Genomic DNA, 26001 nt, shown 5'->3' with positions numbered 1-26001 from the left:
AACTGTTAAATAATGATTTTAATTTGCTCGACTCGCTTATAAGTAAGTAGTTAAATAAAACAACTTCAAATCAAAGTCAACTGTTTATATCTCAGAGTTAAAAACATACAACTATCATAATTTGCATCGTACAGCACCACATTTCGATTACTGTGTAACTGACTTCAAACAAACTCCATGGCGCCACTAACAGAAGGCCTGTCTTAATAGCCCCCACTGGCTTTGGGAAGGTTCATATCTGACGGCACATACGTCGTGTATTATCGCGCAATGCCAGAACAGACAAATGTATAGAAAACCACTCGACCGTTCACACTCAACCGATGATGCGTCGATGCGAAGCCCATACAAATTAAGTTACGCATTACATCTTCCGACAGATATGTACCTTCCCTTAGACCTCTCGCCGCAGTAGAGTAGTAGTCAGTTTCGTCGAACGGCAGGACCGATTAAAGCGATTAATGCCGACCCGAATATGTGACTAGCAACCACTAACTTTTATAAGAATGTTTGAAGTGAATTACACATATAAATTCAGTCTATGCTTGAAACTGCGCTAGCTGTTTCGAACGGAACCGAATTGTTACAGCAGCTTCGTATTGTACTTGCTTATCTTCTTATGCCGTCTGAAATGAAGTATTTTATAGTTAAAGACTAATATAAATGCTTAAATGAGGGATGTTGACTATATCTGTTTTGTTATGAAGCATGGAAAAAATATGGGACACATTTTAATAAAAAAATATGAGCTCTAAAGTGAGTCTCAAAGATATGAGCGTTCTAAATAGCGGCGGCGGTCGAAATAAGGGTCGCTGTTGTGGCCGGTAACCCGTTGTGTAAGTCTAGTATATTGTGTGTTAGATAAATTCACAATGTATGAAAATCACTGTCTAATTTCCTCCTGATAATCTATATGAAACATTTATACGTGTTAAAATCAGCCATAAATTTCAACAATGTCGTCAACATCCCGATTTATTTCAGTTAAATATTACAAAAGTTTGTTTTTAAAGCGCGATTCTCTCCCACTATCGGCCATCTACAACTGGATAGCTATCGAGAAATATTAAAAGAAAATCTGAGCGCCTCTAGTGGACGCCGTAGGAACTAATTTGACATGTACATTTTAAATGTCAAACTCTCGATACTCGACAGTACCGACGGTAGAGAATCGCGCTACTGTTCAGTGTTTTCGATTCCGTTCTTCATAACATCATCAGTTCAAGCCTAACTTACATAAATATAAAAAACAACACAAAAGGAATGTAACAAAATATCGTAGAACATAATTCTTTTACTATTTTATTAATAAAATATCATTTTTCGTAATAAATATGTACAATTATAAAACGTTTTATATTTTGTTAGACATGATAAAAATAATTATAAAAATAATACCAAAAATATAAGCTTTTAAATATTTTGTTAGCAGTAGAAATCGAAACCAGTTCAAAATTGGAAAGATAAATGTTATAAATATTTTTCAAATATAATTTCCCAGAAAATAATTTAAAACAAAAATCATGTCTAACAATTAACAAACGTAGAAAATTCTATTGTATTATTAAATATTAATTATATTCACAATAAGTATAATTTACCAGTCATAAATAAAATCAATGCATTTTATGTACATGGCAACACTAGAGCATTAGAAAAAAGTACAAAATATTAAAAAATATAATAAAAAAATGAGTTGCCTCTATTAGTTACCTGTAACAATATTTTTGACTCAAATTGAATCCTTTTTTAATTTAGAAATTATTTAGATAGTCGTATTTACATAAAAAATAACTGTAGTTTAATTTAACATTTCGGGGTCACAAAAGAATCTATTTTAAATACTATAATTTTGGTTTTGATACTGAAATAACATTTAATTTAACTAATCTTTGACTTCTACCTAACCATTTACTAAGGAGAAAAGCGTGACTGTACGTATATTGAACAAAAATATTTAACTTGATATATTTAATAGAAAAGCAAAACTAGTTATTCAGTAAAATAAAAATAGTTATTAAAATAAATACAATATATGACTGTTTCAAATACTTTGTACGAAATTTACGAAATAAAGGATATTTTGAATTTGAATCAGTGTATCAAAGATTTATAAAAAAGAATCATAATAAATGTAATTTGGTGAATACTGAAATATCACTAAGTTTATAACAGTTAACTCAAGCTGTTTTGTATAGAGTTAGAAAATATTAGCACCACTTAGAATTTACATTTCGTTTCAGTATGCACTATACTATGACGATTTGCGACCCCTATATGAGCAAGTTAAGGCCAATTTTTTATAGTCTGATAACTTTATTTTATGAATAGGTTATATTTTAACAGTTTGTGTACGGGATATTATTAAATCACAGTAATATTTAATGCAATACATTAAGCAGGAATAAAAAATAATATTTTTTTATATTTTGGGAGTTATGACCTCATGTTGCATTGGAAAGATACACTATGCCAGACAAAAATAAGCTATATCTATTATTTAATTTATTTTAATTATATGCGATTTTTAATTATTTGTCTGTTTGTGCCCGCTCATCTCCGGAACTTCTAAGCCGATTTTTATGAACATTTTATAAAATTGAGGAGGTTGTAGAACAACATAATAATAAAGTTTTAATATGAAATTTCCGAGAGATTTCCTATTTTCCTAGAGCCACTATTTAATTCTAAAATAAAGTTATCTGCCATAAAATTAGCCTTAATTTGAAACAAAACAGAATATGTGTTATAGTGTGTGTTGAAACAGGTAAAGTGTTGGCTACATGTCGATGAGGTAGGGCGAGTCCAGGGCCCCGAGGCCGGCGGCGACGCCCCCCTCGTTGGCGTCGGCCAGCTTCGAGCGCAGCACGTGACCCACTTGACGATTGTGGTACACCTTGTCTTTAGTCCTGAGAGAAAATGATTTTAATTTTTTTCAGTGCCGATTTTTGGGCAAAACATATATAGTTATTTTAATATAATATATATGAAGAATGTGAATGAAGCAATAGAAGTTTGTAAGTATCGTACTAAGTGACGATCTTTACTCTCTGCCTACCTCTATGAGAAAAAGGCGTGATTTTATGTTATGTATTTATTGAGGGCATGCAAAGTCCCCAACCCGCACTTGGCCAGCGTGGTGGACTCAAGGCCTAACCCCTCCCTCATTACGAGAGGAGACCCATGCCCAGCAGTGGGACATTAATGGGTTAAATTTATTATGTTATTCTTATGTGTATATTTAATATACACATAAGAATAACATAATAAATTTATGTATTTCTGTCCGTAGGCAAAGGACACAAAACGACTGTGAACTTGCAATCACTCAAACCGAATGCAAATCCGCAAAGTGTATTAAGATAATGTTTTAATTCGATGTAATTATAATGATAGTAAGGATAGTTACCCGATAATAACGCCGTATATTCCTAGCTCTGACACCAGGTCCACGACGGGCGGAGGCATGGCCGCGTTAGGCCTCACCACGTATCCAGGCACCTGACAAATAAAACATAATTATGGTATATAATACAAATATTTCATACAAACTAAGATGAACTCTTTTGTCGAATACCTATATAAAAGCACTAGCTTTTACTCGCGACTTCGTCCGTTATCTGAATTTTCTCATGGGAATGTGTCATTTTCTCGGGGTAAAAAGTAGCCAATGCCTCGGGTATTAAAATATCTCCATACCAAATTTAATGCAAATTGGTTCAGTAGTTTAGGCGTGATTGAGTAACAGACAAACAGACAGAGTTACTTTCACATTCTAATATTAGTATAGCATTACATTACTGCGATCACGATGAATGCAACCTGCGCCGACACGTTAGGCATTTTAAGGTAAAATGCGAGTTAATTCCCGTATCCTATTATATCTGGATATAGTAGTACATACGAGTGGCGGCAGGATCCTCTCCATGAGTATATAGGCAGCTCGCTCGCGGCTGTGGCGCATGCGCAGTAGCGCGTCCCGCACGTCGGCGCCGTACATGTTGTTGCCGCCGCCCTCGCGCTGAGGCTTCAGCACGAACCTGACATAATTATATATTTTAATAAAGTCACTTTATACTATATACTAATCGCTGGTGCGGCTCGACACTTGAGACCTTAAGGAGCAGTCTCTAAAACAGTCAAACCTCTGAAGCAGTCAATTATAGGTGTTTTTTGTTCTTTATCTTTATGAGGTTTAAAGGAATTTCTTCTTGAGGTTCTATCTTCATGAGGTTTAAAGGAATTTGGCAGGTTGGTCTAGCCGTATTTGAGTAATCCACCAGAAAGTTGTGCAGTGGTGACACTAGCGTATAAGCAAATTTTCAGCTTCCTAGGAATTTATGCAAGGGTGCCCCTATTTTTATAGCTAAACTAGCTGATCCGCGCAACTTCGCTTGCGTCACCTAAGAGAATGAGTCAAAATTTTCCCCGTTTTTGTAACATTTTTCGTTGCAACTCCGCTCCTAATGACCGTAGCGTGATGTTATATAGCCTATAGCCTTCCTCGATAAATGGGCTATCTAACACTGAAAGAATTTTTCAAATCGGACCAGTAGTTCCTGAGATTAGCGCGTTCAAACAAACAAACAAACAAACAAACAAACAAACTCTTCAGCTTTATAATATTAGTATAGAATAGATTGACTGGACTTGGGAGGATATCCCTCATAATTGTACCTGTCAGCATCAGCGAGTGCCATCTCTACGGCCCTCTCGCCGCTCTCGTCAAAGTCCAGGGAGTACAGCCCGGTGAAGATGTCCCTCACGCGGCTGGTGGAGGCGCCGCAGCCCATGAACTTCTCCAGCACGCCGGGACCCGCCAGCGCCTGCTGCACCTTCTTCGTACCAGCCAGCTGGTAGTGGATCGATGGACATTTGATGGCACTGGAAGAAGAATGATCGGTTATTATAAGGCTGATGAAAAAAGGGGGTATTGTGTGACTAAGGCCCACTACAAGACACGGAAGGCCCATTATTAGATAGGGGTACAAATAGGGATAGGGGTACAAATAGGGATAGGGTGGATATGGAGCCAATGCTGGACACGGGCCCAATGACAGATGTGGACCCAATTTTGGATAGAAGGCTAATATTTGACATAGGGCCAATGTTGAATAGGGGACTACTATTGGACATGGGCCCACGGTGGGTCGCCCATAGACATGGGACAACTGTTGAGCACAGGTTCCCTCTCATAATGATACAGATGATATACGTGATGATGATGCGTGGATTGGTGACTTTGCACCCGTTTAAGAACTGGTAGGTAAATAGGTAATTTTAATTTACACATTCTTTTGAATAAATAGAAAAATGAGTATGTTTAGTGTTACTTACGTGGACCTCTCGACCTTGAGCCTGGCGTCCCACTCCTTGGTAGAGGGGTACTGCGCGGGCTCGTACCCAGACCGGTAGTAGACAACCGCCACCGGCTTGCCGTCACTGAAATATCATAACACAATGTAATAAACTTCATAACATTTTTCCCAGATAGACAATTTTAACCCTGGATTTTGTGTTCAACAGTCAATTTTATCCTCATTTATAAGAAAATATTATCCCGTAAATTTGCTACGGCTGGGCAAGGGTCTCCTCCCGAATTGAGAAAGGATTAGGTCTTGAGTCAACCACTATATGCGGGTTGGGTGGGGCCTTTGCATTCCTGAGTCCACCACGCTGGTCAAGAGCTGGTCGTGGTCTTTGCATCCCTTTAAGAACTGTTTTACAAAACACTCAGGCATGAATGTGAGAACAAGTGATAATTAATTACCTATATTATTAATCAAATATTTTTTTAACTTACATGACCAATTGTTTTTTATCGTTGAGTTCAGTCTCTTCATTAATTTCAGTCAGTGTTTTTCTGTGGATCTGAAAATAAGAAAATACACATTATATATCTATTCTAATATTATTATTTATTTTAATCTTTAGTGGTCAACCTAGTGCCACAGTTGTTCAAACCGCACGCAAGGCCTTCGACATAGCTTAACGAGGGTCTTAATTTACAACAACTTGGAACGTCTTTTTACCTGCCCACCAAAGCACGTAGACGCTCCGCCTGACTACCATTATGGGGCCATCTATGAAATAACCGCGCCAAGTATTGATAAATGCACAGATCGTTTACCAATACACATTGTCACATTCCTATGATTATTTTAGTATGACATAGTTCGCACGTTTGTAACGGCCTGAGTATAGATGACACATTCTGGAATGTACATGGTGCTTAGTATTAAACTCACCATAATATCAGGTCTTTTCTCCGAGATCTCAAACTCATGGAACCTCTGGTCGCAGATGTTGTAAGACACCTCCTCCACCACGAACAGCACCACGGCGGTGGGCACTCCGAACAGATCATAAGCCTCGATGATGCCTGCGCATAGTCCAGACAACGCGCGGTTTTCAGGCATCTGTAATAGAAAATATTAATTATGGCACCGCCCGCCACTTCGTCCAGGTGAAAACTCTTTGTTGAAAACTCGTTTTTCCCGTGGAAAAGCCGATCTCTCGAACTCCGGGATAAAAAGTGGGTTATTCTGGGAGTTCAGCTACCTACATACCAAATTTCATCGTAATCGGTTCAGAAGTATTTGCGTGAAAGAGTATCAAAAATCCATACGGGGACTTTGCATGCCCTCAATAAATGTTCAAAATTTTAGGCATGTTTCATCACGATGTTTTAAGAGTTAGTAAGAAATAATAAATAAATATGATTATGGGGATATACCAAGTATATTTTGCCTGCCTCTGATGTCTGAGCGGTTCTGTATTCGACAGCTGATCGCGAGGTCCCAGGCATATCGCTATTGGGCTCTTCCAATGTCTGTTGGAATGTTCTCAATAGTAGCCCGGAGTTTGACAAGTTAAACCACTGGTTGAGGTCAATTTTTGAGGGTAGATGATGCCCCAAGAAGGACAGGCATTGTGAGCTAATGTTAGTCTATACAAAGACTAACGCGATCATTAATTATTTACTTTGATTTTCTAGACGTTTTGGCCAGGCTACATAATCCACCGAGGGGGGCGGAAATAGCTGTCTCGTGCCTCCAATGGGAGGGCCTCCGAAAGTCTAAAGTCTCGAGTGAAAAAATTAAGCTTAATGATAGTAAAACTAGCACAAGGACTTCTCAATCGCGCTAATCTCCGTATAAAACCACACGTATTAATATCTTATCCTTATTGAAGATGCTATCGAAAAACGGTAAGTAGTCGAAATGAACAAAAGGTATACTTACATTTTTGATCAAATCACCATGTCCCAACTGCCGTAGAATGTAGCTGAAATATTTAAAACATATTGTATTGTTATAGAAAAACTGCTGTGACGTCACTCGTTCTAAATTGTTGTCGAATTTAGAACTAGTGACGTCACTGTAGCAGATAGTAAAATGAAAGGAAAATAAGAAATGAAAAATCATGCTCAACACTTTTACAATAATCTTTGATGTAACTAGAGACAATGGAATAGTAAAGGTATATTTGTCTTTGTTTTTTAAGTATGTTTGAGGGGGACAAAAGATTAAGAAACTAAAAAGTGACTTTATGATTATTCTTTTGTCAAACTATATTTTTTACTGTACAGATGTCAACGTCAAAAGTATCAGTTTGAGACTGACAGCTTCTATACATTTTGACGTAAAAATCTGCATAGTAGAAAATTATTATTTGTTTTAGTTACATCAAGATCATTGCATTCAAAGCTTTTAAAAATGCACTGTATAACACAAAATATAGTATGCGTATGTCAAGATATGATGGAATCAAATACAGTATTGATATGAGAAGATATTGCCAATTTCCATACTACTAACTAACTGTATACCTCTTTCACTGCCAACATCGACATATGCAATTATCCACTAGTAATGTTTACTAGTAACATTATACTCACGGCCATTCTCAACATTCTATCTAAGATTACAGATAGATTTCTAACTAAGGTTACTTATTACGTCAGACTGATCTATCTATGGCTGATTTCGGTAGGAGTTCAATCCATCTAATAAGTCCATCAATGGGTTATAGAAAATTGATTGTAGGTAAGCATTGGAAAGATAGAGCACTGAAAAAGACCGTCACTTGTATACATTTACTATCAAAATCTTGTTTTTTTTTCGTCACGTAAATAAACAAGAAGAAATCAGAAATCATCGCCATGGATAAAAGGAGTTGCATTGACAGATATCAGACGTTGGCCGTGAAAGAGTAAGTCTCAGAAGAAAAGGACCAAGATTTTTCAACCATTTTTAATTTTGCCACCTGAAAATTAAACTGGTCGAAATAATCTTGTATCCTTTTCCAAAACAAGCTGTAATATATCAGTCCATTTACAAATACAAAATGCTATTGATCAATTTATCCATTGTGTTTTCCAAACAATTATATTCAATCAGGCTATTTATTTATCCTCTCTTGTCCACAATGTCCAACATTTTGATATCATTAAAACCAAATGTGATGCGATTCATAAAGGTTAATTGTTTTAGAATTTTATGAATAAGTGTTAGTTAGTTGGTATTTGAATTGGGTGACTCCGTGCTTCGGAGGGCACTCAAAAAGTCGGTAAAGTGTTTCGAATGTAAGCATGAGAAAATATGCCCCGTGTTACAATAAAATAATAATTATTGTTTATAAGAAAGGTTATGTTTAAAAAACAATGGATAAATAAATCAAATAGAACTACAAGCTGTTTATCATCTACATAATAAATACAGGCCAAATGCTAATTCTAACACTACAGCATAAATGATAATATATGGAAAGTAATTGAAAGTACTATATTATGCCACACACAATAAGGATGTTGACTAAGTCTGTTCTAGTAGAAATTTTCAATGTCTTTATAAAAAGTACCACTAAAATCATTGATGACGTCACAAGTTGAAACATTATAGCAACGTATGACGTCATTACTAGCTTCAATGCTTTTAACCAAGTATTTTTTACTCATTTGGATAAAATATGTGTCTAATATTTTATACAATAGGTATGACTGACGGACCAGTTATAATATCTCTTTACCCCGTCAACATCCCTATTTTTAACAAAGTATCTTTATCCTTGCAAAGCAGCCTTGAAGCTTAAAGAAACAGCTTTTCACCGATTTTCCAATGTAAAAGGCCCCTAGAATAAGGACCACATAATTTAGAATTATTACTTGTCTTGGCACCGCGTTACAGCCAAATCCGATTTAAAATGTATGTAGGAGTAGGTTTTTAGAAACTCTGAAGTCAGCAGAGATACTACAGCTACATATAACTTGTAAATCTGTTTTTAAAGCATGTTTTCAGCGTTTTAGAACGCATTTTCATTGATCGATAAGTCGGCCGTTGCCAGAATACGGGGACTCCGCAGGTGAGCTTACGACCAATGATATTATTCAATCGATAACTCGATATAAAGCATTTCGGGACTCCATATCCTTCCCTTAGTACCTCCACTTACATGTCAGTCATGTCTCATCCCTAGTATAATGTCAAATGATAACGGTTCCCCGCATGCGGGCTCTACAGCATGCGTTTACAAAATCTCCCGCACCCCGCATGCGGACGCTAGCGACCAATGAAAATACGCCCTTAAGCTATCACGGATTTATGCGCGCCTGAAACGTAACGAACGCACGTTTGAGTATGCTATTTCATGAATACGAGTCGCACGATTTTATGTTGAGTAACAGTTGTTTTAAAACTTTTTTATTTTGTGTAATAACACTTAAAGTAAGTAAGAGCTTAGATAAGATGATACGTTAATTTTATGGATCTATTTAATTTAAAGTGCATGACTGTTAATTCTGTAAAAATCCGCCTCAACTAACGAGTTTCTTTCACTACTGTAACTTTTATTTTTATTTAACCGCATAATTAATTGTTGTTACGTAATTGTTTCTTAACAATGCACTCCTAAGGGAACCGTCCCTGAAATGCACCGTGGTGTCAACGTTACAGAAAACAACACAGTACCCAACAAATTATTTTTCCAATCGGTTGTTCAAGGCAAATATTCAACAGGATAGAGTCAACGTGGAATTGTCAGTTATTCGCTAAAAAAATCTCTTGAACTTATGTATAATAGAATACGGGAATTAACGCGAACACGCATTTTACCATAAAATGCATTACGTTTCGGCGCAGGTTGCACTCGCCGTGGTCGTAGGCTGACTGATTTTTAAGGTCTAAAATGCGTGTTCGCGTTAATTCCCGTATTCTATTATACTCTCTTGAACTAGTTTCTTATTCTTTTCCTTCGTGAGGGGAATACCATAGGTGAATGAATTTTCCTATTTGTGTAAAAGAATAATACCAGTCGGCCATGAGTAGATCGAAAAACCTGCGCGTCATTAAAAGCAAATGAATGACATGTAGGAAGTTCGTCATCATATTACTAATGTTGTTTACCTAGGAAAATGTATGGCACTGTTGCTAACTATTGTTCAGTGAGTAATATAATAAAGTCTATTACTTGCGAATTTAATTGCAGTAAAGTAGGTAACAATTGCTAAAACTATGTATGTATTTGCAGATAGTTCGTAAGTTTAAAAAAATGCAATTTTTATGAAAATAACTGGCGAGACATTGTAAATGTCATTCTGTCACCTTAGTGACATTGATTCTTGATGTTTTTGTAGCAGATTTAGTACTTGAATTTCTTCCTATCACTTGAAACCGCGCACACTATAATGGACACTAATATTTAAATGCACCCGTTTGTATGACTTATTACCATGCTTGCAAGGTAACTAGTGGAAAAATGCAGTAATCAGCCTGTTAATTACCAAATTATCTGAGCAGACGCTACGCATTTAGGTGCAATCCACCGTCTGGTTAAACTACCTATATGGACCTCTATTGGCGTCCGTGGTGTAATGGCCAAGCCATTACCAGTGCAATGGGAGGGCGTGGGTTCTATTCCCACACGGATCAATTTATTTGTGCGATCTACAAATAGTTGTTTCAGGTCTGGTTGTAGATAATTTGTGTCCATTGTTTGTATGTTTGTAAAAGTTCCCGCGACACCAAGGGTAGTCTTTTTAAAAGACAGAAAAAGGAACGTGTTTGTCACTCAATCACGCGAATACAGTTAAAAATAATGAAATTTCCCGTCTAATTTTATGAGATTAGGAAGTTTACACAGGCGAATTCGTGGGCAAAAGTTAATTAGTAATAATGATAAGACAGCAATTATACGTCTGTACTACTGTAGTACAAGCAATAAGTGTCAATAAGATAACTGAATGGCCTTATCACAATGAGTTTACAGTAAATGATAAACTGTTTAACAAGAGCAGGTAGTCTATTCATTGCGAAATCAGTCTGTCACGCTTTCAACAACTAAACTGCTGAAACGATACTGGTGAGATTTTATAGGTATTCTCAATTAGAATATGCAATACCCTTTTGTAATGATGGTGATATTTCGCTATTGTAGTTTAAAAAAGGATTGTTTTTACTGTAAATTAAGCTAAATATCATAGTAAAAGTATGCATGAAATATCATTTTTCGTTTTTTTTGCGTTCAATTTAGATATAGATAGCGTTATTGGGCTAATACCCCCGATCGACGAGTTCACTGCCGCTCTACATTTAAACTAAAAATATTATAAACCTATTTATAATCAAATAATCATGATCAATACTTCACTCCAATGATCTTTAGCAACCCAAAACTCGGCATAAAGAACAATTACACAGCAGACAACGACGCGAGAGTACGAAACAACAATCTGTGCATGTGTGTGTGAATGAGACACAAGCGCAAAACCGATAGTTTTGAAAGATGTACCCTAAGCCATACCCAGCAACGATTGGACAGAAACGCACAAATTATTACACGAAATTTTGTAAAGAACTTTAGTTTATTATTAACCGACAATGCAGGCAGGTCAGGTAACATCTCTCAAGTGAACATGCTACCAAAGCTTAAAACAGCCTATTCTAATACATGCACGTGACGAAAGGCTAAAAAAATAGCTTACCAAACTACACAAACAAAAAAACTGGATACGATTCTTATAAACTAGGAAGCTGAAAGAATAGATGTAGCCAGGAATTTATTTATATGTGACCAAATTAGTACGGAAAATAGTTACAGACGAACGCGAACTAGTAATGTAAGAACTAAATAGGTATGTTTCACTATACACAGTCTTTGAAATACGATATGAAGGTAATTGTAATTATATTGATTTGTTAGTTAGAATGAAATAATAATACTGTTTATTTATAATTTGGCCATAGTATGTACTTAACCGAACATCTACCGCCTGCTAAAACAAGTTAGTTTTTAGCTTGCATAGTTCAGTCAATTTTTCATACCGCATTCAACGCAATACGAAACACATGTCTGACTAACTAACTAACTATTCGACCTGGTCTTTCACTAACTTATTTAAACTGACGGAAAATATTTCGGGTTACAGTTGATCAATATTCTTTAAAACTTTGTTCCTGGCTACGTCTTTAGCTGAAATACTACACAACATGCCTTCAAACAGCCACCATAGTGAAAGCAAAGCGCGGTGCAACAAACAACAAAAGAAAAATACACGAAACACTAAAGTCATGATGAAGAAGGAATCAGATGTAGCGTGCAGAGGACAGCAGTCACATGAGAGATGTTGACTGAATTTGTGCCGACCTGCAACCGGATATCTGGATATTTATACACCGTTTAAATTATAAATTATATGTCTAATAAGTAAATTAGTCTCAAAAGTAAATAATATCAGCTGGTTAACGGAGCGCTGGAACGGTTAGAAATCCAGCTATGTATTATCTATCCAGATATCGAGGCAGGCGTACAGCAAACATGTCGGTACCGAGACATCGACGGTAGATACGACGCAATGGCGCCAAAACTGGTGGCGATCGTGTTAAACTCCACTTGCTTGATTTTACGGTCTTCATGTTGCTGCATCAGGTAGTCCGAACGGAACAGCCCCAGGCTCAATGACTGTAATTAATTAACTTTGTGAAATTCTGTCCAATTCATTGTATTAATAATGATTTTAAAACTAGTGATTTGTTTCTGCGTCTGCACCATCACCATCTAATATTTACAAAATAATGAATAAAATATATTTAACGAGCCGCTGGAAAAATAATTATCATTAACAACTTGAATTATTTTAACACAAATTAAAATACGGCCCGTTTCATGGTCAAGTATAAAAGCTATCCATTTTTTGTTTCTTTCATTTAACAGTGAATAAAAAAAAGAAAGCAAAATCACCACAAAGAATTTAACACTCAACTTTGACATTTCGAAACGGGCCCTTTACATAGTAAAAAAGAGAAATTTTATTCATTAATAAATACAATAAATATACGACTAGCAAAATATCCTATAGTGCAATTACTAAAAGTGCGTAATACATATTTACAGCTCAACAATGTGAATCCTAGGTTTCACCCTTTCGAGTAAACTACCTACTAAAATAAATGAAGCAAGCGTATCGTGCGGTTGATAAGAAAATAAATAATATGGTCGTTTTCCTTAAAATATGCCTATTAAAATAGAGTAAGAATAAAACATCGTATGGTCCACGATAACGTATATTTTATTCGTGTAAGGGGAATTTTATTTTGCGGTCGTTATTTAGTTGAAAACTTAGAAACCGAAGAATTACATAATACTTTTGTTTCTATAATATCTTTGTACTTAATTGATTCGAATAAACTTGAAACTGAAGACATGAAAAGCTTATATTCTTCAGATTGTACTTTTTTGTGGTAGTACCTATCTACCAAAATGAAAAGTACTATAGTTCTTTTATTCGGTAATAATCGAGGAGCTCATAGCTTGGTAAACGATCTGTGGGTTAAGCGCGGTCATTCTATAGATGGGCGACCGCATAGTGGTATTTGAACTGAGTCTCCATGCTTCAGAGGACACGTTAAAAGTTGGTCCCGGTTGTTGTCAATTAAGAAACCGTCGTTAAGTCATACCAAAGACCTTTAGGGCGGCTTGAAGAACTTTGACCAAAGGTTAGCAATAAAAACTAGATTACCTACAATACATTCCACTAATATACTAAGCAGGACGAAGGTTAAAATCGAATTATATTTAAATTATATCTAAAATATATTATTTTGTTATAAATCTTATTTTCATCGATATAATAGATACAAAGGCTGTTCAATTTTGTAATATTTTCTGACTAAAAAGGAAAGTATCCGTCGTAATCCGTTACGGTCTATTTAATATCGCGCAACTCACTGAAGCGGTGGTTATCAAACGATTTTGTCACCCAACTATTGAGTTTTTATCTCTACGTAAATGAAAGCTATTGAGTATATTTTCATAGTATTGAAATACATAGATTATTGTTATTGGATTTCAACGATCACGAACGCACGAGCGAGTAGGTAGACGTTCCTATGCGTGCACGTATACGCCCGTATACGTTAATATCATGGACGTGCACGTATAAGCTACGACCGTATTCGCAAAATTAAATAAAGATAGTGTCTTGGCTTTAAATTATTCGTATTGATGAAGATAACCGGTAAACCAGTGGTGGACCCAACCAAGAGAGAAACCTGAAAAGCCATAAATAGCTAAGACAAACTCCTAAGCATTTTAAATTGAAATGAGAGAGCGTAATGGTAAGAGGGTACCATACTCTCTCTCTCTCGCTACTTGACTTCTGAAGGAAACTAATCTCATTAGCTTGGGCCACCAACGGCTGAAACTACAACTATTTAAAGCATCGTATAACATTCTTATTTACATAAACTCGGTATAAAATTTCCAAACTAGCATCGTGATACAAACAACTACGTTTCAGGTTTTCATGATTCGTCATCATGTAATACTCTCATAATAAAATGAACGTGTGAAATCCCGATATTCTCAGACGCACATGTGTGAGGAAAATGTCTACAGTTCCTGTTTACAAGAAACAGGAAGAATTATTGTACTTTTCTTAATGAGTCAATCGTATGGGATTTATTTCATTGAACGGTAAAGTCCATTCATAAAGGGATTTACTTATTTATTCGTCATCTTCGACTTTGTTTATGTCAATACAGTTCTGACATCATACGCGCGTAAAAAAGAGAGCGTACAATTTAAATCGTATGTTCGTATGTTAACGTAAATTTATCCGTTTCAATATTATATCCTCAGATGTTAGGGTCGTTTAGCAAATATATGATCGCGTTGACGTGACTGAGTCTATAACGTACCATTAAGAGTGCTGTGTGATATTCATATAAATATCACGCGGAAGTTTGAGGTCACTAGGGAAATAATTTTTATAAAGCTTGACTAGTGGATAGTTCATAACCTGGTCTTCTCGTGAGGAGGGAACTCAACGACGGAAAAAAGTGACAATATAGTTTCTTTTAAGATTGAATTTCCGTGAATATTTGAAGTATGATCGACTGACATTTATCTACCCGTTGTACCATCCGAATGTTATGTAAACATTAGTCGATTTGTTGTCGTTGAATCGATCACGTTGACGAGTCCATCACTATTACAATAATATCGCTGTGCAGCTGCGTGTATTAGCTATTTACAGTTAAACAATATCTAAGAGAATACTTTGTCGGTAATTTGAAAAACTTTTTGTCCATACGTCTTAAGGAAATTTATAGCCAATATGTTGGAATAGATTTTATATGTTAACTTCATCTGATGCTGATGATGGTCGGAAACTTCGATCGAGTTTGTGTTAATATTCTCTGGGACAAGGCGACCAACCTGAGTCTCGCGACCAGCGTCAACGTGGAAAGAAAAGAAGCCTTAAAGGTTTTTGGATCTAGAGAAAGTTACAAAAATTTTTGAATGTCTACGTAATACAGTACTTACTTTAAACGTTAGAAACACACCATCATGAAAATAAGTCTTACGGTTAAATGCAAAAACATCACTCACATACACACACTCAATATTAAGTGTCGTTTCAGTTTGGCCAAGAGACATATATTATGAAGATTTCAGCACTACTATATGAGAAATGTTTTAGTTGGCTGTAAGAATATTTTCACAATGAGCTAGTCGTTACTCGGCTCTATAAAATAATGTGGTTTTACGCAAAGCCCGCGACAATATACAAGCTCAAACCATAAATAATAAATAGTATCTATTCCTCCACCCCTCGCTGACTCTCAGTAAAATTTGCGACTATTCTTACTGCGCATGTCAACGTCAAAGATCGTTTACTTTTACTCTCACACGAATAAAGTGTAAGGCCTGCTATACAAATATTGGGTTTGGCATAAATTGGCCTAGTTGGGCGGCATAAATCGGGATAGTTGGGCGGCAAAATCAAATATGTGTGTAGCAAGACTTACGTAAGAAAAACATGACGTCAATATATGCAGCAAGAAAAATCGAGTTTCAAATGAATATTCAGTTTAAAAACATCATATCTCACAGCACTTAGGCATGACGTACGACGTTTTCAAAATTGAATACTCAAATCTAATTAACGAATTCAAAAACCGCAATCAGTTTTATTGGCATTAGTTCTAAAAGTAAATTAGTCGAGTTGTTCAAATTACCGATTATTTTGATAAACAATTAGATTTCTAAGTTTCACGGCCGGTGTATAAGAGATGGATAGCTTATCTGATGGGTAAAATGTATGGAAACAAATGTCACTATTCTACCGGATACGCTGACCGGCACTTATACAGGAGACGTGAAATTGTATCATATTTCTAACAATTATTATTTATCTACGGTGATTAATAATGCGACACATGTTTGAGACGGCAATACCAAATTTTGGCGCAAAAATATACGAAACTTCCTAATTAAAATTAGTTTTAGTAACAACTAGCTGACCCGCGCAACTTCGCTTGCGTCACCTAAGAGAATGGGTCAAAATGTTCCCCGTTTTTATAACATTTTTCGTTGCTACTCCGCTCCTAATGGCCGTAGCATGATGTTATATAGCCTATAGCCTTCCTCGATAAATGGGCTATCTAACACTGAAATAATTTTTCAAATCGGACCAGTAGTTCCTGAGATTAGCGCGTTCAAACAAACAAACAAACAAACAATCAAACAAACAAACAAACTCTTCAGCTTTATTATATTAGTATAGATTATACGTAACGGGTCTCATTCGATATTATCTAAAGAGGGTTTAATTCAAAACACAAAAGCCTTCGCAAGACTAAATAGGTAGCATCATAAGCATCAACTTTTATTCTATGAGTTTTGGAAAAACTAAGCGATTTTTCAAGGATCTCATTTTACGGTCATAACAATTTTCTTTCTATGTTTCAGCGCCCCGCACCCCGCACCCCGCGGGACACAGGCCGAGGAATTAGTTTACCTAATCCTGGCGATGCGCGCCAAGTTATGAACATTTAGAGAAGGTTCATATCTGACGGAACATGCGTCGCGTATTATCGGACGTGTAACGCCAGAACAGACAAATGTATAGAAAAACACTTGACCGTTCACACTCAACCGATGATGTGTCGGTGCGAATCCCATACTATTTAGGCAACGCTCGAAGCATCTTCCGTCAGATGTGAACCGTCCCTTAAGCCGGCACATTATAATATTTAAGTATGAAGATAATATTATGAAAGAAAAAAGTATCGAGGAAGTTATAAAATTTCGTAAAACAATAGTTGTTGCTTATAATATTAACTATTAGCAATCTAGTCCTACGAAGTGTTGGTGTTTTGCAAATAACCTTATTTTTTTGAGGTTTAAAGATTATGGATTTCATACCCATAGTGTATAATTGTGATCAAAAATCGACTTGTATCGCATTATTAGTATAACTCGGGCAACATGTCCAGTTGTCCGTATCACAAAGAAGCATGCATTTACACATATTCTAGTAATAGCTGTTTAATTGCAATACAATATTTAGTCGATTTTTGAGGGCCATGCTTTACGTTACGGGCCATTACTTATTAAATTTTACAAGTGGCAGTACGGTTTTGATACCTTTGACGATGACAAATGTCACTTAATATTGACATTTTGGATGTATTTGCTTATCTGTCAAATGTTATATCTGTCGCATAAGACAACATAACGAATACATAAGCTATAATCAGCAAGTGGAACAGTCAAGCAGTCTAATTAAGAATAACGTCATTTTCTCGAAAAAGTGACAGCAAAAGTATATAAAAATGTGTCACAATTCCATCTATTATATTTTTTAAATTCAGATAGCCTATCTGCCACCTGATACGCTAACCGATGCCTTATCAGAAGTGGTAGATCCCGCATAGCACTAATGCAGTATCTACTTATTGACATTTGTCAGTCAAAAAAGGTATCAAAATCCAACTCTATTTATAATTAGATAATGTTAGACACAAACGGCACATCATTTACAAATCAACATTCATCATTCCAGCTTTACACAGGTTTTTAATACAATCAACAACAATCTTCCATTTTGTATAGACACTCGGAAGTAATTAGTTTGTTAGTCACAAAAGAACACGTTACTAGAAATGTTTGTCAGTTCAAAAAGGAAAAGGAAAAAATATAAAATCACTACATGCTAAGTATTGCTTAGTTAATTAAAAAAGCCAGGGCATTTTTCGTACCTACAATAAAATACAAAAACATACTGTTATTAAATCGATTCATGTATGTATCAATTAAATTAGTCGATTTTTATAATATAATCGATTTTAAATTTAGATGATTTCCGTCGGTAATATACTGGTTATTTTTTGTACAGCTTGTCGAAAGCCCGCCTAGTTATAAAAACAGGAAAAAGAGGTTTTTGAACTGTTTCATTTAGCAGGAGAACAAAATTTATATGTCTAAGATAAAGTATATTGTAGTGATATTCAGATGCTTATTAAGGGTCTGTATCAACTACGCATAATTATAAGGTAACAAACAGAAAAACAGTACAGTCGAAATGAAAACCTCCTTCTTTTCTGAAGTCGGGTAAAAATACCCTAACCGCGTCTGTCTGTAAGCTTCAAACTCAAAATCTACTGAACGGATTTTCATGCGGTTTTCACACTTAGGTACGATTCAGACCAACCGGCTCGCGTCGGGCCGGGCCGGGCGGCATTTTACAATGCGGTAAAGAACATTGAAATGTATCAACAGTAAATACAGTTCATATTTGCAAGCAACTTACGCATAGCTCTCTCCGTCGGCATCCCGCGACGCGTCGCGACCTGTCGCGACCTGTCGCAGAATGCGTTCGGCTGTCGCGACGGCCGACCGGCCCCGACCGGCTCCGAACGGCGCCGTCGGCACCCAATCGGCTGCCGTCGGGTCCGTTCGGAGCCGGTCAGCTGTGCGTCGTGAAATACGAACGGAGATTACGGTGCAGCAACTAGCGAATCATTGAAGTTGTGTTCTTCAAGCGACAGTTAACATATTAAAATCAAAAATGGATACGGAAGAAAAACTAATTTCTTTAGTCCAGACATATGATTGGATTCCAGCGGACGCTGTCGGCTGCCGCGGCACGCGTGCGGCTACCGCGGCAGCCGTACGCATACCGCAGTAGCGGTACAGCTCCGACGGACGCGTTCGGCTGCCGCGGCACACGTTCGGCTGCCGCGGCACGCGTACGGCTCCGTTCCGATGCGGGCCGACGCTAGCCGGTTGGTCTGAATCGTACCTTAGACAGTGATTCTTGAGGAGGCTTTAAGTGTACCTATAATTTGTAATTTTACCCAGCGAACGCGAACGGGCTGCTAGTTAATTATTTTATATATAATATCGTGTTGGCGACAAGCATTTCTAGTAAAGTATCTCTACAAATACATAAACGTCAGGCACAACTGAACACGTCGCCCGATTCTTCTACATTACTCAAAGGTGGTGCTTTGAAACCTCACTTATACATTCATAATGAAAATATATACATCTCGGCATTGACTTACAAAAGACTTGAAATTTAAATGACACAATTGCTAAGTGAATATTGGTTTTTGTTTAAAATTGAGAAAGGATATGGCAATACTGACATCTGTATGAAATGCAGTGTTGCCACAAGTCAAATTGTGTTTTTCAATGGGTAAATAATTGTAACTAAGGAATGTGATAATTAGAGTGGGTTATTAGCTAATTGATTATTTAATTACTTTTAAGAAATAATTTGACAATAATTAAGAAAAGGGATGAAATGACTATATTAAAAGAAAATAATTAGTGAGACACATTAGGCTAATGAATGAGAATTATTGAGTAAAAATCAAAGCTCGAGACACATACAAAATTTAAATTAACTAATTAAAACTAGAATGTATGAATGAGTTTCACGACCGTTCCCTTAATCTCTACCTCTGAATTTCCCTTGTCTTTGGGCCCATGTGTCCGAACCCTGATGCGATGCTGTTGATCTCCACTTGTTTCCAAGAGCAGTATGGAGTATGTTTAGCGCATTGGTTCTCCGTGTGTGGGCATCGCGACTCGAGCATGATGTCCGATCTCAGCATCCCTAGCGATATTGGCTACGCCACATGGCACAATTTATAGATACTGACGCGATGGACATATGAAAATGATGATTGCATACTCAATATAAACTATCTCCAATATAATTTATTATTATTAAGTCCCTGGTTTAATAAATGTCACAATTTCGTTACTGATGTCATTTTCGAAGATCTTTGACAGTTGTTAACAGTAGTCAGAAGCTTGAAAGTCTGACAACCAGTCTTACAGAATATCAGCTATCTGTCTATATGTTATAACCCAGATTACGGCTATCTGTCTGTATGTTATAACCCAGATAACTGGGTTGTGGAGGTCAGATAGACAGTTGCTCCATGTAAAATACTGACAGTTAAGCTGCATAAAATGAGATTGGAAGCCAACTCCAACATAGTTTGGAATAAAGGCTAAGCTAATATATATAATTTTGTTACTGATTTGGCAGGATTGGTGTTTTTATATTGTCCTATTTGTGAAGGTCAGTGATATGGCTATACTATGGAGTATCAGAGCTCAGTGTCCCTGGACCTTAATCAAGAAAGCATTTTTTGTATAACCCTATTTTATTTATTGCACCAGGGCCCCACACTACCTAGCTACTTCGCTGATAAAAATGAATAAGAATTTTTACTATGACATTTCATAAAAGTTGTATTTAGATTGAAATAGGAATATGATACAATATTAACATAATTTCCCCTTTATTGTATCATACTAACTGTATATTAGGGTTTTACCATGAAAGAAAAATGCCTTATAATCTATAGTACATAATTTAAGTACTAAAATTTACATAAATTGTATTGTGACATTTAAGTTGGACAAATATTTTTGAAATATTGGAGATAGAAGTATATATTGGGTCTGCATGAATTGAAATACACAGATAGAAAAGCAGAACATTGGTGCATACTTATAACAAAAAAAAATACTTCAAAAATGTATCATCACTACGTAAGTTATTAAATATAGAAAACAGTATTTCATACTTTGAATTTAATAGTTTATTTATAATTGAGTGCACCAATATCCTGCAAGAAAGCAATAAAAATAAATTATTTACCTGGGTGACTTGCTCTTTGCGAACCTTCATCCATATGTCATACAGATTAGCGGTAAACTCATCCACTTGCAATGCATTTTGTAGTGTGTTCATCAAAAAATCATCATCATGTGCCACCTGGATAATGGATATCATTAGGTCTGTATATAAGGTTTATGGATATATATGTGGAAGACGATAATACAGTAATTACTATAGTAATGAGAGTAATGATGCAACTGGCAGAAAAGTAACATTTTCTTTTTTATTGCCAATTTTTTTAAATTGATGTTTCTCTTGCTTTTCTACACTTCAAGCCTGTCAAATCACTTGGTATAAAATTTTTACATTTATATATAAAATCATGTCCTTTGCCCATAGGGGAAGGCAGAGACCAAAGAACACCACTCACTTTTAACTTGTTCCTATATAAAATAACAAGTATATTTTTTAAACTTACCTTGTGCATTAGTTCATTCAATATTGGTTGCAGTTCAACTGCTTTTTCAAACTCAGCTTTTGGGAATGGCGATGGAAGCAGAGCAAATGGTGCAATCTGAAAGAAAAACATATTATATCTACTGCTAATGCCGAATATACAAGGACCGGTGGGCGCAAAGCACAGAATACACCGGATATTTTGAAAATTACATTTTCTTTAACCTGTACCTGTATAACATCCTTGTTGAAGTGTTTTCTGTCTCTCATGCCGACGCCGTGCATCAGCGCCCAATCCTTCGCCTTCTCTATCACGTTAACCAACGTTTTCTGCTCAATAGGCAGAGGAATACATGAAGCAAGTCGCGCTTGAGACATTTTGTAAACAAAATAGAACTAAGTGAGAAAACACCACGATTTTAACAAGCCACTATTGTCCTAGGCAGTACGTGTTGCTCTGTCGAATAACTGAGCGGCGTATGAATGAATACTGAACAACGAAAGGTTTTATTGTGGAGAAACAGGAAAATTAAAATTTGATAGAAGTTGACAATTAGTTTTTGACAAGTTGACATGACATTAGATCTTCTTTTTATGTTCTTGATTTTCAGAACATGGGCATCACTATGTTAGTCGATTTTTGCGACAACAGTTTTTCATCATACTATTTTTTATCTACGGTTCATTAATTTTTCATTTTAAAATGTCATTAATAATTATATCATTAATCATCATTAATAATAATAATTTATAGCGAGTAAAATAGCTGACATATACATTCATTGTTTTAGGGGTTTTAAAAAGCTGGCCCTAAATAATCGTCCAACGGTCAAACGGGCCGTGCTTAGAACTGTTGAACACCAACCTAAACGAACTATTTCTCTGCACATGGAAGGTTGGGTGAACAGTTGGACTTGTGCTATGCTTGTATGTTGGAGCTACTGAATCTACTGATGTGCCAACTCAGAATATATACGCCTTGAGAGTTGAGTTAACTTGAGTTCATATAGGTACACATTCAAATTGAGGTAAGTAAATAAGAGGAGTAAAAAAGAAAAAAGACAACGCTGAAAAGATTTATCATAAATATTGTTTGGGTTAAGCAAATGTATTTATTTCAAAACTATTTGTTAAAATTAAATGTAAATTTCATTTTATGTTATTTAATCTTTAAAAATAAATCGTTTACAAGCAGATAACCAATATGCCAATGCACGAATAGTACTAAAGCGTTTAAAGCGCTGTGGCTAGACAATTTAAAGTCGAGTTGGGAGATATTCAAATCGAGTTGATTCGAGTTAAACCCAACTAGAGTTAGTAACTCAATTGAGGTCACTCACTAGTTCTAGCCGCCATAATTTCTTTTATTTTCCACCATATTGAATTTGTCAATGTAGCCGATATGGCGTTTTTCAGTGATTTTTATAACTTTACTAATATAGTGGATTAAATTCATTGGGCCTAAAATTAATCACGCAAATAATTATCACCTTGATAATATATAATATTAACGAATTACGGAAAACGAATTGAAACGTGGTAAAAAATATTTTTCGATGATTCGTTTCGCCATTGTTGTAAAATGAAACCGCAGCTTTGTTTTAGTTTTTAATCATATTGTTCTGTTTGTGTAGGTTTGTGGCTTTAGTTGTGGAAATCATGAGTTGTAATTTCTATCGTTTGACAAACTGCAGATGCAGAATTCGTTTTAAAAGCATGCATACCAATTCAGGGCCTTTGGTAAGGCCCTGAATTGGTATGCATGCTTTTGCATGCAATGCATGCATGCAGTGCACAATTAGTGTCAATATCAAACCTTCACCATTGCTTTGGAGAGCGTTATACTTTTTGAACAACATGTGGCTGAAGCTGCGTGTCGCGCAGCTTTGTTGTATCTTTATACTTTCTGCGGGTAGGCAAGTTGCTCCAAAAACTATTGTTTTAATTAAACAGACAGTTGGCAAAGTCACACTGTAAAAGTCCTCTTGGCTTTGAGCTTTTCTCACATCCCGTTTTGTTAATATTATAGGTGATTTCTCTGGATGGTCTTCAAAGATAGAATTATGTGTTTCACATTATTTTTGTACATCAGTGGCACAGTGAATTGAAATTTCTATATTGTATATTGAACAAATATATAAAATAATAATGCAAAGTCCCCAACCCGCACTTGGCCAGCGTGGTGGATTCAAGGCCAACCCCTTCCACTCGTTTGGGAGGAGACCCTTGCCATGCAGTGGGACAATAATGGGTTAAAAAAGATCTAAAACTGTTACTGAAACATTTAATATGATTTTCATGTCTTAACTTGAAAACTTCTGTACAGTGAGTTGTGCGAGTCCCTCTTTTGGTTTGTTTGTTTACCAATCAAGGGTTGCTTTCCCAGCCTTACCATGATATCGATTATCATCAATTTAATTAAAAATTTATAAATAGTAAATCTCAGCAAATTACACAAATTATTTGTACTCAATTTGTGAGGTTTGGTAAGGTTTTGACTCAATATTTGAGCTAGTGGGCTAAAGTCAAAGTCAAATATTTTTTATTTCAATAACCTTAAAAAGTATTTGAATGAATTCGTCAAAATATTTGTTATCTACCACTGTTGCAGAAAAGCTGTTGCTTGTGAGAAGAAACTCAAGGCTTGCTCTTTTTTAATGTCAATATTTCCAAATTCATAACAATGTCATAATAATGATTAATAACAATGTCATAGTAATGATTTACTATTTTAGTTGCACTAATCTGTCTGTCTATTGATTATGGTCTATTGTTATAGGGAAATTGTTCAAATGTCTACAGCAGTGTTTTTCAACCTGTAGGTTGCAAAGTCTCTGCAGGGGTATTGCCAGAAGTCCAAAGAACTTCAGTAAAAAACAATAGAGATCAAAAATATTGATTTATTAAGTAAGAAATTCTTTTTTTTTTCAAAAGTTGTTTGTTAATTACAAACAAATTAACAAAAAAATTCATCTTAATGTGAAGGTTCTGCTTGTTTTTGACTAATCAATTTCACCATTTACCCTTTGACTAATATAGTAAATGGACGAGGATATTGGTTTAAAACTTGGTTTATGTGTTACAATACATGTGATCAAAATATTTTTTATATGTAGGTATTTATATTAAAAAAAGATGGTGGCAATATGCTAGCCACTGTCTGTCTAGGAAGTGTCTATTCAGAGGAAGGTATATAGACTGGTTCCCGTTATAATAGTTGTTATGATGATAACTTGGTTCATTCCAGAGTTTGATATTAAGTAAGTCTTAACCCTCTTGTCTTGGCAAGAAAAAATATTTCTGAAATATTGAAAAAAAATATCTTAAATATGTTTTTGGGTAGTTATTGAAGAGACAAAAAATAAAATAAAAAATTTAATTTATGTAATTCAGGATTTATTATACGTATCATATTAGATACATTGCCAGGCTCTTAAGAATCAATGCTTTAAAATCTACGTATCTAATTTGTTACACTGCCAGTCTTTTAGTAAAGCTAATAAATGACTTTTAATCATAATTTTTACACAACAAAACATAAATTTCTCAGTGAAATAATTAAATATAAAACAAACATATTTTGTACTTCTAGATTCATTAAAAAATAGCATAAAAAGTAACCTTTGTATCTTATACATCTAAATTATTGGTACATTGAGATCAATCATGAAATTCAAGTATAAATCAGTCTTAAAAATATGTTACAATATAATAATAAAATACCATACTAAAATATAACTTTATATATTAAAATCATATATAAATAAAATATTATTTTTTAGTATGGTATTCTATGAAACAATTACGTTCCGGCAATAAGCACAATCTCAATTTACATTTATTACAAAAAAATTTTGTTAGCCCTTTTGTGCAGTACACACACCTGCCTCTGCTGGTAATTACAGTAGGATAGTGAGACACTTGGTCGTACCGGACAGCATCTGGCGGTCTTTCAGCTGATGGCTTCTGTATAGTTTTAGTCGATTTCATGGCAGGCATACTAACATGACTCAAACTAGATCTTTCATATCGCGCGTAGGCTTTCGAAAATTTCCATTCTGAATGTTTTTAATGATTTTCGTTTTTTTGGTATCGATCCTGGCTTCTCTTTCACGCCG

General features: G+C 35.5%; 1 protein-coding gene across 6 annotated transcripts; it reads right to left on the bottom strand.

Moving 5' to 3' along the window:
* Window positions 1-70: 70 nt before the first annotated feature.
* LOC142982926 (glutathione synthetase-like) lies at window positions 71-22455 on the bottom strand. 6 transcript variants are annotated; one of them, XM_076129663.1, is made up of 13 exons: window positions 22115-22455; window positions 21906-22001; window positions 21467-21583; window positions 20251-20420; window positions 7245-7287; window positions 6249-6419; window positions 5804-5871; window positions 5338-5442; window positions 4678-4884; window positions 3905-4040; window positions 3410-3501; window positions 2784-2909; window positions 71-626 (listed from the first exon to the last, which is right to left on the bottom strand). In XM_076129663.1, exons 1-13 carry the CDS (start codon window positions 22259-22261, stop codon window positions 584-586), a joined length of 1521 nt encoding a protein of 506 aa, XP_075985778.1. In that variant the 5' UTR covers window positions 22262-22455; the 3' UTR covers window positions 71-583. The 6 variants fall into 6 exon arrangements, with proteins under 6 accessions (XP_075985778.1, XP_075985783.1, XP_075985779.1 ...); XM_076129668.1 differs by adding an exon at window positions 12824-12958 and having other exon boundaries at window positions 71-2909; window positions 20272-20420; XM_076129664.1 differs by lacking the exon at window positions 20251-20420 and adding an exon at window positions 12824-12957.
* Between the last annotated feature and the right edge of the window lie 3546 nt (window positions 22456-26001).

The sequence above is a fragment of the Anticarsia gemmatalis genome, chromosome 22 (genome assembly GCF_050436995.1).
Source record: "Anticarsia gemmatalis isolate Benzon Research Colony breed Stoneville strain chromosome 22, ilAntGemm2 primary, whole genome shotgun sequence".
Taxonomy (NCBI): Eukaryota; Metazoa; Arthropoda; class Insecta; order Lepidoptera; family Erebidae; genus Anticarsia; species Anticarsia gemmatalis.
Note: the sequence above shows the minus strand (reverse complement) of the source record. Positions and strands in the feature narration are given on the sequence as shown.

Coding starts and splice junctions, on each gene's coding strand:
- LOC142982926 (XM_076129668.1), bottom strand. CDS start 22,261: ATGTCTCAAGCGCGACTTGCTTCATGTATTCCTCTGCCTATTGAGCAG. Junction 5,443..5,803: donor GATAAAAAACAATTGGTCAT/GTAAGTTAAAAA, acceptor ATGATATTTCAG/TGACGGCAAGCCGGTGGCGG. Junction 4,885..5,337: donor CTCAAGGTCGAGAGGTCCAC/GTAAGTAACACT, acceptor TTCTTCTTCCAG/TGCCATCAAATGTCCATCGA.